Source organism: Hordeum vulgare, chromosome 7H, assembly GCF_904849725.1.
Source record: "Hordeum vulgare subsp. vulgare chromosome 7H, MorexV3_pseudomolecules_assembly, whole genome shotgun sequence".
Lineage (NCBI taxonomy): Eukaryota > Viridiplantae > Streptophyta > Magnoliopsida > Poales > Poaceae > Hordeum > Hordeum vulgare.
In genome coordinates this window covers 32,551,785-32,565,170 of record NC_058524.1, presented here as the reverse complement: position 1 = coordinate 32,565,170, position 13,386 = coordinate 32,551,785, and the positions used below count along the sequence as shown (strand labels likewise).

The 13,386-nt window shown below is 44.3% G+C and overlaps 2 protein-coding genes and 1 non-coding gene across 3 annotated transcripts; 2 read left to right on the top strand and 1 right to left on the bottom strand.

Moving 5' to 3' along the window:
* Positions 1 to 673: 673 nt before the first annotated feature.
* Positions 674 to 1,111, bottom strand: LOC123412868 (polyubiquitin-like). Its single transcript, XM_045105823.1, has one exon. The coding sequence runs from the start codon at positions 1,109 to 1,111 to the stop codon at positions 674 to 676; it is 438 nt and encodes a 145-aa protein (XP_044961758.1).
* Positions 1,112 to 1,508: 397 nt separating this feature from the next.
* Positions 1,509 to 1,662, top strand: LOC123414345. Its single transcript, XR_006614337.1, has one exon. It is a non-coding gene; the product is annotated as a U4 spliceosomal RNA (small nuclear RNA).
* Positions 1,663 to 4,381: 2,719 nt separating this feature from the next.
* LOC123411040 (ent-kaurenoic acid oxidase 1-like) lies at positions 4,382 to 11,231 on the top strand. The gene is made up of 5 exons (XM_045103962.1): positions 4,382 to 5,146; positions 9,416 to 9,565; positions 9,922 to 10,455; positions 10,599 to 10,717; positions 10,813 to 11,231. The coding sequence occupies exons 1-5, from the start codon at positions 4,553 to 4,555 to the stop codon at positions 10,907 to 10,909; spliced, it is 1,494 nt and encodes a 497-aa protein (XP_044959897.1). The 5' UTR covers positions 4,382 to 4,552; the 3' UTR covers positions 10,910 to 11,231.
* The last annotated feature ends 2,155 nt before the right edge of the window (positions 11,232 to 13,386 follow it).

Genomic DNA, 13,386 nt, shown 5'->3' with positions numbered 1-13,386 from the left:
TCTCATACTTTTCTCAGTATATAGAAGCTCGATCGATGCCTTGTCCCTCGCTACTTTCACCCTAGCTGCTAAAGGCACCGTCTGCAAGAACAAGTGAAGATTGCTTCATCATCGCTATTTTTAAGTCCATATCTTTGCACTTTTTTGAACATGCTACTGCTGTGCTGTTAGCGAGTTCGCGAATCCAGTCTTTTGCGCTCATAGAGCCATGTCCTCGATGAAGAAAGGGGCTGCGTATAATTGTCTATCCTATATAAGCAAATCACAACAGCCCTTGCCTTGCAACTCAGTATCAGTATAAGTACTACCTACCAAAGCTGTTATATTTGCCATCCTTTTGCATCTTATGTAAGTGACCTAAAACTATCATCTGTATGCCTATCGGTTGTTTGCTACTAAGAGTCTAAGACTATCATCAAATATGCTTTTACAAATACAATGGACAAATAAATATGTTGGTCTGTCTATTGCATGTTTCTCACTCGTTCCAGTATGAACTCCAAGAGGCATCAAAAGAATCTCTATTCTCGGAAATTAAAACCGCCAACCATGACCTCAATAAAGAAGTACAACAATGAATGGATGTCTGAATATTCTCTCAATATTTCGCTCCTTCTCGCCCTTTGCGCAACGGGTCATCTACTAGGGAGAAAGACTGGGCAGCACTCGCTAGTCATCCACGGAGGCGGAGCACAAGGTGACTCGTGTCCTGCTGCTTGACGCCATACTCCCCCAAGGTGTGACACTCTTCCATCTGTTTCCCGGCAAAGATGAGCCTCTGCGTGTCCACAGGAATGCCCTTCTCAACCTGTATATTAGCCTTGACACTTTCCACTGTTTCCAAGTTATCGACCGCAAGAGCAAAGATCTTGGATGTCAACGTTTTGATTAAGATTAGCATCTTCCTTCTCTGGGGCCGCAGATCAAAGTGAAGGGTGCATTCATCCTCAATGTCGTAATCAGCCAGAGTTAATCCATCCTCCAGCTCCTCATTGCCAAACATAAGGCTCTGCTGATCCTGAATCTTAGCCTTCACAACGTAGATGGTGTCCCCTGGGTCGACCTTGACGGTGATCGTCTTGCCCGCGAGGGACTTGACAAAGATCTGCATCTGTTGAATGAGCACACCAGACATCAGCAATTTCGATGGGTAGATAGTAGGACCATGGGGAAAACAGTTGTTGTTGCAGTAAGAAACCTTGTTCAGATTAATTACAAAGAATAATCAATGACAAGTGTGACTTGATGAGGAGTCTTGTTCCGATCTGAACAGATATTATCTGTAGAACTATGGCAGTGTGACTTAAGAGAAGATACAAAAACAGTATGAACATCCAAACTATTTTTGTTTATGCTGCCATCGATAATACATACAGAACCATAAAAAAATGAACTAGCTACCTTAACATAAAATCCTCATGATTAATAGTCCCACCTCGCTCGCGGAGTAAGGTGACAAGGGCTGGAGGTGTGTATAAGAAGGGGTCGCGTGCGGACTGGAGAAAAACATCTTTGCGCTTGGGGCAATGACGCAGCTAGTGAGGTAATACCGAGGCGCGTCAATTGCTGGTTGAAAACTATTTCCAAACCCCCTCTTTGGCCCTCATGGGCCACTGAGTATTTCTGAAAGGGCTTCCTCTCCTCTTTGGAGAGGGCAAGGCCCTACAAATTCAATTTCAAAAATTTGTATGTATGGCGTGCTTTCTTCAAAGGAACAGGGGCGAGGCCCTTTTGCTAACAAAAAACTGGAGGAGTACATCAAAGGCCAGGAAACTTTTATGTGCTCCTGATGTTTCTGAACATTTTGAATAAAAACCTGACATGGAAGCATTTTAACTTCAAATGCATGTCTCGTTTTGCACAACAGTGTTATACAATACCCACGAGCAGCAAATGGATGAATTGCCGCTCTACCTGAAAGCTCTGACGTGGAAGAGGCATCGTCCATCTTGATTTTTTTACCATTTTAGTAAGAGGATAAGTAAAGACAGTTGATCCACAATCCCAATCTGACAACTCGCTTGTAGTCTAAATTCCAGAGTAAAGAGAACGGGGCGTTATCCGATAGTTAGATCAAATGAAAAAACTTTAAATCAGGCGGCTGATTTCGTCAGTGCGTAAGTCGGATCACCCATGCGACACATGTCCGCTGCGTACAAGTTAATCCGCTGCTTTTCTGCTCCAACCATATCTCCTTCACCTGTCCTCTCCTCCGTTCATTCTCCTCCTCCTTCTTTTCCTCTTCACCATGGCCAGCCTCCAAACTCCGTTTGCTGCTTCTCAACGTCTTCCCGTTCAAGTCCCGTCTGTCATGGCATGCCCAAGCTTCACTTGCTGCTGCTCAAGGTCCTCACGTCCAAGCCCCATCCGCCACGGCCTGCCCCGTGCTGCTGCTCATGCGCCCGGTGGTGCTGTAGTGGAGCGTCACCGGCGGTTTCTATGGAACATCATCGGCGGCGCCAAGATCTGCGATAGAGCAACTCGAACTGCAATGGAGCTTCACCGGCGGCGCCAAGATTTGTGATGCAGCGCCCGAGCTGCAATGAAGCTTCACTCGCGCTGCAATGGAGCTTCATCACGACGAGCGGTTGTTGCTCGCGTTGATCCGCTCCAACGTCTCTCTTGGATGCATCTAATGGCTGGGGACCCGACTGATTTCCTGGGAAATCAGTCAGTTGATCCGTAGCAGCCGCCTAGATCAAATTACACTTGTACCTATACAATACAACTACTTGAGTTTTGGCGACGTTTTCTCTCCGCCAAGTGGAACATTTAAACGTATATTATTTCTGCCCACTAGATGTTCCTTTCCCTTTCCTTTTCTATTCCAATGCATGATGCCGTTCATAGATTATTTGCAGGTTGTGTTATTAGTCCCACCTTGATAACAGAGTGGGATGGCATGAAGGAAGTTGGGTATAAGATGGGTGCATGGGCATAGGGTAGAAGACATCATTCGGGAGGGGTATTTTGGCTCCCGGAAGCATATACTTCCGGACGAACAGTACCGCAAAAAAAGTGATAAAATATTTTAAAAGAATTATGATTTTTTTGCAAATGTCCGCGTTAGTGTGACAAGCATGCTTGATAATTTTCATACAAAACGGGGCAGTAGTGTTTCGTCGGTGAAAATAACAAATTTGGATGACATTTCGGGGTAACATTTGATGTTAAAATTTGTTATTTTGGCACAGGCCAAAATATTTAGCCTTTTTGCCTAAACATTTGCAGGTAGCATTAGAATGTGACTATAAATTCATACAATTTTTATTGGATTTTTTTAATATTTTAAAAATTATTTTTCACTAGGAGGAGCAAATGCTTTCGGGAGCCAAATTGGATTTCTCCTCTCACACTGAATATATTTTGACAAAGGATGTATTTTATTAACTCGAAATGCAGCATTAAGAGGATACAAACACTATGAGCACACATCCTAGGTAGGATGCACACAACCAACAATTCACTCTGGACATGAACTTGTGTTTCAATCAACCCAAAAACTTAAAAACGGAGTTGCTCTATTTGGCTGAAAGGAGCGCACCCTCATGCAGCCGTCCGATAGAACTGGCAGTATACAACACAAGGGGCGATTGCATGCATGTGATGATGTTATTCCACCTTATCCGGGGTTTTTTTTCAAAATATTATAACTTTTGAATCGAGTGTCTGAACGACGATCCGTTTTCACGGGTGTGTTTCCTACGACGAGCTCTTCAAAACTAAATCACATATAAATATGTTTCACGGGTGTGCTTTCCTATAACACTAAAGTTGCCTCAATATCACCCAAAGTTACTCAAAAAAATGTTTGTCGAATCCTATCCATATGAAATCTAGTTTTGAAGAGCTCTTGCTAAGAAACCTTGCCGTGAAAACGGATCGTCGTTCTGATGCTCGGTTCAAAAGATATATCTTATTAGAAAGAGAAAGAAAATAACTAATTGCATTGAAGAAGAAAACTAGGTCGCACGGGATTTTTATTTTGGATTGTCCTGATCATACGTGAGTTTGCTGTTTTTTTAGAGAGTGCTTGTTTATGAGAACGGACACCGGTGCGCTGCCTAGCCACGTCCTTCAATCAAAGATGCCCCTGACTAATTAATGGTTCACACGGAGTTGGAACTTAGCAGCGAGTATACAATGGCGATAAACAGATAGTGCCACGCCAAACACTAGTCAATGCTTGACTAATCGAGCCACGTCTATACAGACACATCACTTGTAGTACAACCACTGCATATGCCAACTTATAGTACAGTACCAACTAACCACTTGCTCAACAAAATTAATTAATTATAACTAACTAACCAGCCATGCAATTCGTGAGTAATTTCTCTAGCTACGATCTAAATTTTGTTTTCGTCTGCCTCCGCGCAGCAACGGATCAGCAACTCGGAATCTACACCGACACTCGTTTATCATGCATATATATATATATACCAGCTTTCGCTACTGGATCGATCATCTATATATTGTTCATCTCCAGACTCCAGTTCCTGGAGAAGACATATCGATCGAGTTCGAGTAGCCAGGAGAGACGGTAACAACAATGGGAGGAGCTGTGGGTGCGTGGGCATGGTGGCTGGGCCTCCTGTTCGGCGCCGTCCCGCTGCTCTGCCTCGCCGCCTGGCACTGCACCGACGCTTGGTACTGCGCAGTCTTCGCTCTCAAGTACGGCGGCCGTGGCAGCAATGGCAGCCGGCGGCGCCTCCCGCCGGGGCACATGGGCATCCCGTTCCTCGGCGAGACGCTCTCGCTGCTCTGGTACTTCAAGCTGGCCCGCCGCCCGGACGACTTCATCGGGGCCAAGAAGAGCGCGTACGGCGGCGGGGCGGGGCTGTACAGGACGCACCTGTTCGGCTCCCCGAGCATCATCGCCTGCTCGCCGGCCGCCAACAAGTTCGTGCTCCACTCCGCCGACAGCTTCGGCGTCCGGTGGCCGGTGCCGGAGCTCGTCGGTATCACGTCCGTGGGGAACGTGGAGGGCGCCAGCCACGCCAGGCTCCGCGGGTTCATCCTCGCCGCCATCAACAAACCCAGCTCGCTCCGGACCATCGCGATCGTTGTGCAGCCCCGCATCGTGGCGGCGCTGCAAGCGTGGGCGGACAAGGGTACCATTGTCGCGGCCACCGAGATCAGAAAGGTACCCTTGATTCTGAATATCCGTCTGCACTTGCCAAAGAATAAATACTAAAAGAATCCCCAAAAAATCATTTGAACATCTGAGTATCTATTGGCAAAAAAGAAAGAGAGGACGAATTGGATCCAAACAGTACACGAACAAAAAACGGTTTCACATGCCTTAAATTTGTCTTTTTTGACGAAAGCTACTTAGATGTCTAAACGAGATGAAAATTGGCACACACCTCATGCACTGAAACATCTTTCATGCAAAGTATTTTTTGGAATTTTTTGATTTTAGTGGTCGAACGACACAAGCATATGAGCTCGGGAACTAAATAGCTGCATCTCCCCTTAAGTATTATTTTTAGAATCAGGAACTTTCTTATGCAAGGGGTTCCACTATTATTGTATGTCTTGCAAACATTGAGCTAAAATCATCTCGCAAAAAATAAAAAATGAGCTAAATACATAGGAATACAATTTGTTGAAGCACAAATGCATAATTCATGTTTTTTCGTCACCTTGAGTTTTTGAGTGAGCTGGTTGATGCGTGCAGTTCTACATGGTATAAATGCATATCCTACCTTTTCAGTTCTATATAGTATAACTCCATATCTATATTGAGAATGACATTTTGGCACCCGGGAGCCATGAAGACCGAATTTAAAAAAATAATAATAATCAAATTTAGAAAATTTAATTTCAAAAAATCTGAAAAAAAGTTGTACATCTAAACAAGTGTGTGATCTGTGTGTGTGTGTACAATTTCAGCCAAAATACTTTGAGAAGCGACCTGTACAAAAAAGACAAATTCATGGTCTGGAAAGATAAATAGTATCATGTGTTAAAAAGCTTACTTTTTTTGCATAGCCCTCATTTCAGCGTATTTAGTTCTGAAAATTTACACACTTGTGTATTATACCTTCATATATCTATGTATTTTTGTTTAGATATTTTTGAAATGTTAAAATACGAATTTTCATGAATTATAAAATTTGAATTTAAAGGCCTCCATGGAGCTCGGCCTCCAAAAGCAATTTCCGATCTTATCTTTCCCTATCATCTCAAGCTTTTGGGTGAACCGTCTAATACGTGAAATTCTACACAATTGATCCAAAGACAATGCTTGCTTGACCCATGTGCTAATTGATGAGAAAGGTAATTAGGTGATTAATTAAGCACACCAACCAAGAAAAAATAAATTAAGTTCATTCACACTTTTGTTTTGGTGTTCAAGTCACTTCCGTGAAACTTCAGCCGCTTTTTTGCTATATGTTTTTCTATTTTGTGGTTTATGTTGGTTGCAATATTGCATCTTGTGTGTAGCTGTGATTTTTTTTGTGGAATTGCACTTTGTTCTTGGTGATATTTTCACCTTATCTGTTTGTTTATTCAAACTTGCAACTGGATAAAAATTGTGCGATCTCTCTTTATTCTAAAACTACTACTAATGCAATTTTTGATTTTAAGCTAGACCACTCTAAAAAGAACAGCCGTTGGATTATATCGAGGATCAATCAAGTTTCTAAAATATTAACAGTTAGGATCTCTCGAAACAGGCTCTAATCCCGCTTTACATATATAAATCACCAACATCAAAATTACACAGCCGAATGACACAATGTGGTGAGGTAGCCCTCTGAGACTGTGGATCCCTAGATAACTGCCCAACATAAATGCACGCGACGATGCGGCCAAAAAACAAGAATAGGACTACCTGATTACAATGCAATGACAGGACCTACGATACCTAGCGTCCACGATAATGCCCTCATAAGGGAAAGTGGGCATCGCCACTGTCGAGCCCAAGGTGGACATAAGTTTTCACCGGGGACTCCGACATGGAGAGGAGAACCATGAGGACATCTTCAAGAAGATAAACACACCCACATATGCGAGTCTCCAGCGCCAAAGCATGGAACTTTCGTTCGGCAGCTCACCCGTGCCACCATGAGGTACCTAGAACCGTCGCGGTGAGAATCGGACACCAGATCTGCGCAACAGAAAGTGCGCCTGACCCGCCCTCCGCTACAACCCTCGCCGCCCAGACGACCAGGAAGAGTATCCACCACTGTCGCCATGAAGCCTGCCAGAAAGCCACTATAGGAACCACCATCCGGGGTCCTCGCCCGAGCATCCATGTCCGGAGTCGCCGTTAGCCATCAACATCACAACGCGAAGACCACGATAGGAAGAGCGAAAGACACAACCTTCTGCTCGGAGACTGGCATCATTCACCGGGCCTGGGTGTCCATGGAAGGAGGCATCCCCATACAACCCCCATGGACCGGGGGGAGGGGGCCACGGCCTAGTAACTGTTGACGGCCACCACCAAGCACGCCCCGACAGTAGTCCCTAACCTTGGCCGAGACGCGCGAGCTCGGATGTCGTCACACCCATGGCCACCGACGCCGTTCCGACCAACGTCAAAGCTGCCACAAGGGCGCCAACTCAGACCGACGGCACAAAGAAACAACAAGAACGATGCACATAAATGTGAAGGTTATCACCAACAAGGACTAGGTCGGCTCACTGAGCTGCGCGCCATAGACCGCCATCCTCCACCGCACTCCTGATCCATGCCGCCCGTCGGAAACAGCCGATAATGAGCCACACCAAAGCATGACATCCCGAGATCAAGCCGTTGCCAACCAAGGCAGCAGCCCCGCCACAATGCTGCCCAGGAAGCCCCGAGCCGCATTGCCACATTGGACGCACGCTTCCCCGCCGGATCCGCGACATCACCATCCACCCACCTCCCCAAGCACCTGGCCCCGTGTCGTTTGTCGGCCCCGTGCTAGATCTGGCCGGGACAAGACCAACCCACAAACATCGGACCTTGTGGCCACCACACCACGCAGGAGCACCAAGCCACCGCCGTTCCGCTCTAGATGCTGCTGCCGCCAACCCAAGCGCCCATTTCGTGTCGTCGAGCCCCGTATCAGCTCGGTGCCTCCGCCGGCAGGCAGTCCCTCGCCATCATCGCCTTTGGTTAAAAACACACCCCTTTACAGAAAATGTCTCTTCGTGGAAAGATACGTCCCTTGATAAAACTACGTCTCTTTGTGCAGAGAACTATTAGAAAAAAAATGAAAGAAACGCAATAATTATTGCATTATCACGTTAAATTTTTTCTTTGTAACTTCCCTAATACGCGATCATTGAAAATGTGATAACTGTGCCACAAAACTAATGTGCCAAAATTAAACATTTTAATATTTTATGCACTTCAACAACATTTCAACTTTTCAACTTTATGCCTAAAAATACAAATTAAAAAAATCATAATAAACTCACAGAATTAGACAGTGGCTTCTATGATCACTAGCTTGTTTGGCGCATGTGCTAGTCGATGAGAAAAGTAATTAGATGATTCATTAAGCACACCAACCTAGGAAAAAAGTTCGGTCACACTTTTTTTGTGGTGTTCTAAGTCACTTTATGTGAAAGTTCAGCCCCCATTTTTATTCTGAAACTACTAATACTAATGCAATTTCCATTTTAAGCAACACCACCATAGAAAGAGCTATCATTGTATTATATGGAGGATCAATCAAATTCATGTGATATTGACAGTCACAATCATCTCCTTTGGTTAAAAAAACACATCCCATTGTGAAATATGTCTCTTTTTGTGGAAAAGCGCGCCGTTTGTTGAAAAAGTATGTCTCTTTGTAAAAGGACACATCCCCTGATAAAATGATGTCTCTTTCGAAAGATATATTAGAATTTTTAAAAGAAACACAGTAATTTTTTAGTTACCATGTTAAATTTGTTTCTTTGTAACTTCGCTAATATCCGACCATTGAAATTGTGTTAATTATGCCACAAAACAAATGTCTGAAGATTAAACATTTTAAAAAAATTATGCACTTCAACCAAATTTGAACTTTGTATCTTTACGCTTAAAAATACAAATTTTATTGAAAAATCATAATAAAATCACATAACTATCTAAGAAAATGTGCTTCATTATGCGGGCTTTAAACTTGTTGCGCTCTATTTTGGGGTGCAACTGGAGTTGGCCGTCTGTTACATTTTCATCGGTGGGGCACAAAAAGTGATTGAAACTTGAAATTATTTATTTACGTGCGCTCTTGAAACCCCTTCAATTTATTTTGGCTCGGTTTACCTTGGCTAAACTGTGTTATGAACTTGTGTTGTGTTGAGTTTATATTTGTTGTAGGAGTAGAAAATAGTAACAAAAACATAAGAACTCTTTGGGAAACCAACAATACTATAATCCATCGCAGTGCTAGACATAAGCATAATTAATCAATGGATGCAGGTGACATTTGCTATCATCTGTAAGATGTTCATAAGCATGGAGCCATCCCCTATGACCGACAAGATCGACCAATGGTTTGGCGGCTTGGTTGATGGCGTGAGGGCATTCCCATTAAATTTTCCAGGGACAGCATCTCACGGCGGTCGAAAGGTATTTCTGTTTGCTCCTTTTTACAAGTTTTGGAAGCATATATTTCTTAGTCATCCAAAAATATATATTTCTTAGTCATCCAAAAAAATAAATGGAAGATCATCATTGTTCATTGTTATTCCATGGAGGCTGGGTAATTCATATTTTCTAAATTGCGTGTAACTTTAGTATGAGAAATGTGCGCTCCACGAGCATTTCTGCAACTAAAGTTCCACACGATCTTCTGTGCAAAATTTGGCCCCTTAATGTGCAATTTGCTCTCGTCCCTCTTAACAAATAGAAAATCCAGTTTCATAATCATATTAGTGTTACAAATAAACTAAGAAAATAGTGATGGAAAATTTAATGGCATGCAGTGCCGTCGAAAGTTGAACGCATTCTTCCGGGAGGTGCTGGAGACAAGGAAGAACGTGGACAAGTGGTGTGATGATTTGATGGGTGGGCTGATGCATATTGAGGACGAGCAGGGGAAGAAGCTGAGCGACGAGGAGGTGGTGGATAACATCGTCTCCCTCGTCATGGCCGGCTATGAGACCACTGCTAGTGCCATCATGTGGGCTACCTATCACCTTGCGAAATCCCCCGCCATCCTTGCCAAGCTTCGAGATGAGAATATAGCATTGGTCAAAAGCAAAGGTGGTTCGACGTTGGCGAGTTTGACAATCACCTGGGATGACATCCTCAAGATGAAGTACACAGCGAAGGTGGTCGAGGAGACAATCCGGATGGCCAACATTTCATCGATGGCCTACCGCGTGGCGAACAGGGACGTGGAGTACCACGGTTACACCATACCGAAGGGGTGGCCGGTGATCGTGTGGTTCAGGTCATTGCATACCGACCCCAATTACTACCAGGATCCCCTTACCTTCAATCCCGACAGATGGAATGTAAGTATATGCCTATACTAGCTAGTTCATATCTGGTGCAATTCAAGTTTATCATCTTGGACGCCTTCCCCATAAAGTATCAGCTTGCTTCATTTTTTTTCGTTACCTGAGCTCACTTAACCACCAAAGGTACTGCTCGACAGGAACCGGCAAAGCCAGGAACATACCAGGTCTTTGGAGGCGGCTACAGGATCTGCCCAGGTAACATGCTTGCCAGGCTGCAGGTCACCATCATCCTGCATCATCTCTCCGTCGGCTACGAGTGAGTAGAGTACTACCTTCTTTTTTTAGCTGAAGTAATTATGCAGCTATAAGTTGGGGTACAAAGATTGATTGGTTTGTGTTAATTTGTTCCAGATGGGAGTTGCTCAATCCCGACGCAAAGATAAATTATCTTCCACACCCAAGGCCAGTGGATGGCGCATCCATGGCCTTCCGTACGCTTAGCAGCTGATCGTTCCATCAGTCACATTCTAGTCTACCTTAGTGCATCTTGTTGCCAAAAGATCAGATCTATTGTAAAGATTCACCAGAAGTACAAACCACCTACAGATAATAAAAAATATATTGAGGGTCATGGACGTGTTAGACCCGATGTGGATCGGATGTGATGGGCACTTACGGTAGTTGTATGTAGATGCGGTGTATTACCTTGTCCTGCACTTGAGGTGCTCCCGCCGGTGTCCATGGCGAGATGATGATGGCGACGATGACAGAGAGATGGAGAGGTGGAGGTGGTGCTTTCCGTGAGCACCACGCTAACCCTAGATCGGAAGGGGAGTGTCGGTGGGGTTTGTGACGGCGGTAAACTTCGTCGTCCGTGCCCCGACCCCCGCCTCTGTTAATATAGCGCGGGACACAAGGGTGCACCAACCATAATGGCAATCCATATTTCTAATGATGGATACCGGCGCTCTCTTTTAATTCATTTTTTTACCTTTTCGTCTCTGTGAGAGCAATGATCCAACCACTTAAATCCACGGAAAAATTATACGATGATGAAAATTGGCCCTTGTTGGGTCTGTTAAAAGTTTAGGCCACATGTAAACAGCACCATCTTCGAGGTAGTCTCTGCGCATCAAGAGAGAACATGTCTCGTTTGCGAACGAAGTGTGGGTCTTGTTGTTCCGTTACATTCAAAACTTCTCGTGCTATCAAAGGAGGCCATCGAATGACACTACTAGGCCTTCGCATTTTTTCAAGCCGCCTGCAATATTTGAGACAGTTATTATATTGCTAGGGTTTCAGTGCCGGAAATTGCATATGCGCAAGGCGAACACATAAAATCATGACCGAAAGTTGCATGGAAAATCCTATATGATGTATTCGCGATATGTGTAGGCCTTGTACAGACAAGGGAGGGGCAGGCCCCGTCACCGAGGGGCGAAATTACCTCGACATCATGTCTCATCGAACTGTTTTAATCCTTGGAAAATGGTTAGATACCGGAAATCCTTGGGAGCTGACACGACGTCATCACATGGCTCATCACCTGAGGACGCATATAAATTTTATCATCTTCGAGGTAATATATGGGTATCAAGAGGGAACGTGTCGGGTTTGTGAAGTAAGTGTGGGTTCCTATTGCTTCGTTGGACTCGAACTTCTCGTGCTCACAAAGGAGGCCATCAAACTACCATTCTAATGTAGCTTCCATCGAAACTTGTCAGGCTCACCTGTCAGTTGAATGTCCTCGAAATGAGAGAGTAATTCATTCCATGCTGACACGCGAGGGCCCAAGAGATGCCTATGAAAAGAAATATTGGGGTTTTCTTGTCCCAAAACTTGTATTGATCGTGACAAATTGATGTCTGGCGATCCTATACAAGCAAGGGTAATGCACCATAAGTGGGGTGGTGCCTAGCCAGATATCTTCCCAGGCAGATATCTTCCCAGAATCGAACCTAAGAACCGTCCCTAACTAAGAAAGTGTCAAATTGAAAGAAAAATTCCTTGGCCTTCATGACACTGTACCAAAAATGTGAATCACCAGATTTCAATGAACTTTGGAAATGGCTTTGGACCCCACATATTTGTTATGTATGATTTCCGGCCACATTCCATTTTCTATGAGTAATTTGTAAACCCATTTACTCAGAAGAGCGATATTTTCAATCTCAAGATCTTGAATTCCAATGCCCCTTGACTTTTAGGGCGACATAACACGGTCCACCTAGCCAACCGATATTTCTTGGATTCATTATCACATTGTCAAACAATCAGCATCTAAAGTAATCTAGACGCTAAAGAAACCCTTTGGTAAGTGGAATAAAGACAACATGTCTCCAATCATATTGCTAAGGACGGAATTGATCAAAATCAACCCCCACCCCCCCCCCCCCAACCCCCCCACCCCACACACACACACACACCATATGACAAGAGTTTGGCCTTCTAGCTGGCTAGTCGTTTCTCATGTCTCTCTTCCACATACTTCCACTCAACAATAGTTAAGCGCCTTAATTATCGGAATACCGAGATATTAAATCGGGAACTGGCCGAGGTGGAAGCCAAAAATGTCAGCATACTCAGTTGTTGACGCTGCAGGGTCACCGAAGCAAAAAATCTCACTCTTTTAAAAATTAATTTTGAGACTAGAGAGCTCCTCAAATGCGCATAAAAGCAGCTTCAGGTTTCTTGCTTTATCTAGGTCATTATCCATAAAGAGAATAGTGTCATCCGCCTATTGTAAAATCGATAGACCTTTTTCTACCAAATGAGGAATAACACCACTAATCTGACCGGCCACCTTAGCCCTCTCAACGAGGATAGCTAACATATCGGCCATGATGTGAACAAAGTAGGGGATATGGGGGCCCCTTGGTGAAGACCATTCTTGGTAGGAAAATAGTTGCCAACATTAACATTGACTTTGATAGCCGCACTACCGCCAATACTGCCCTGCCTCCCTGTAATGCCCCAAGTGTGTAA

Coding starts and splice junctions, on each gene's coding strand:
- LOC123412868 (XM_045105823.1), bottom strand. CDS start 1,111: ATGCAGATCTTTGTCAAGTCCCTCGCGGGCAAGACGATCACCGTCAAG.
- LOC123411040 (XM_045103962.1), top strand. CDS start 4,553: ATGGGAGGAGCTGTGGGTGCGTGGGCATGGTGGCTGGGCCTCCTGTTC. Junction 5,147..9,415: donor CGGCCACCGAGATCAGAAAG/GTACCCTTGATT, acceptor CAATGGATGCAG/GTGACATTTGCTATCATCTG. Junction 10,456..10,598: donor TCAATCCCGACAGATGGAAT/GTAAGTATATGC, acceptor ACTGCTCGACAG/GAACCGGCAAAGCCAGGAAC.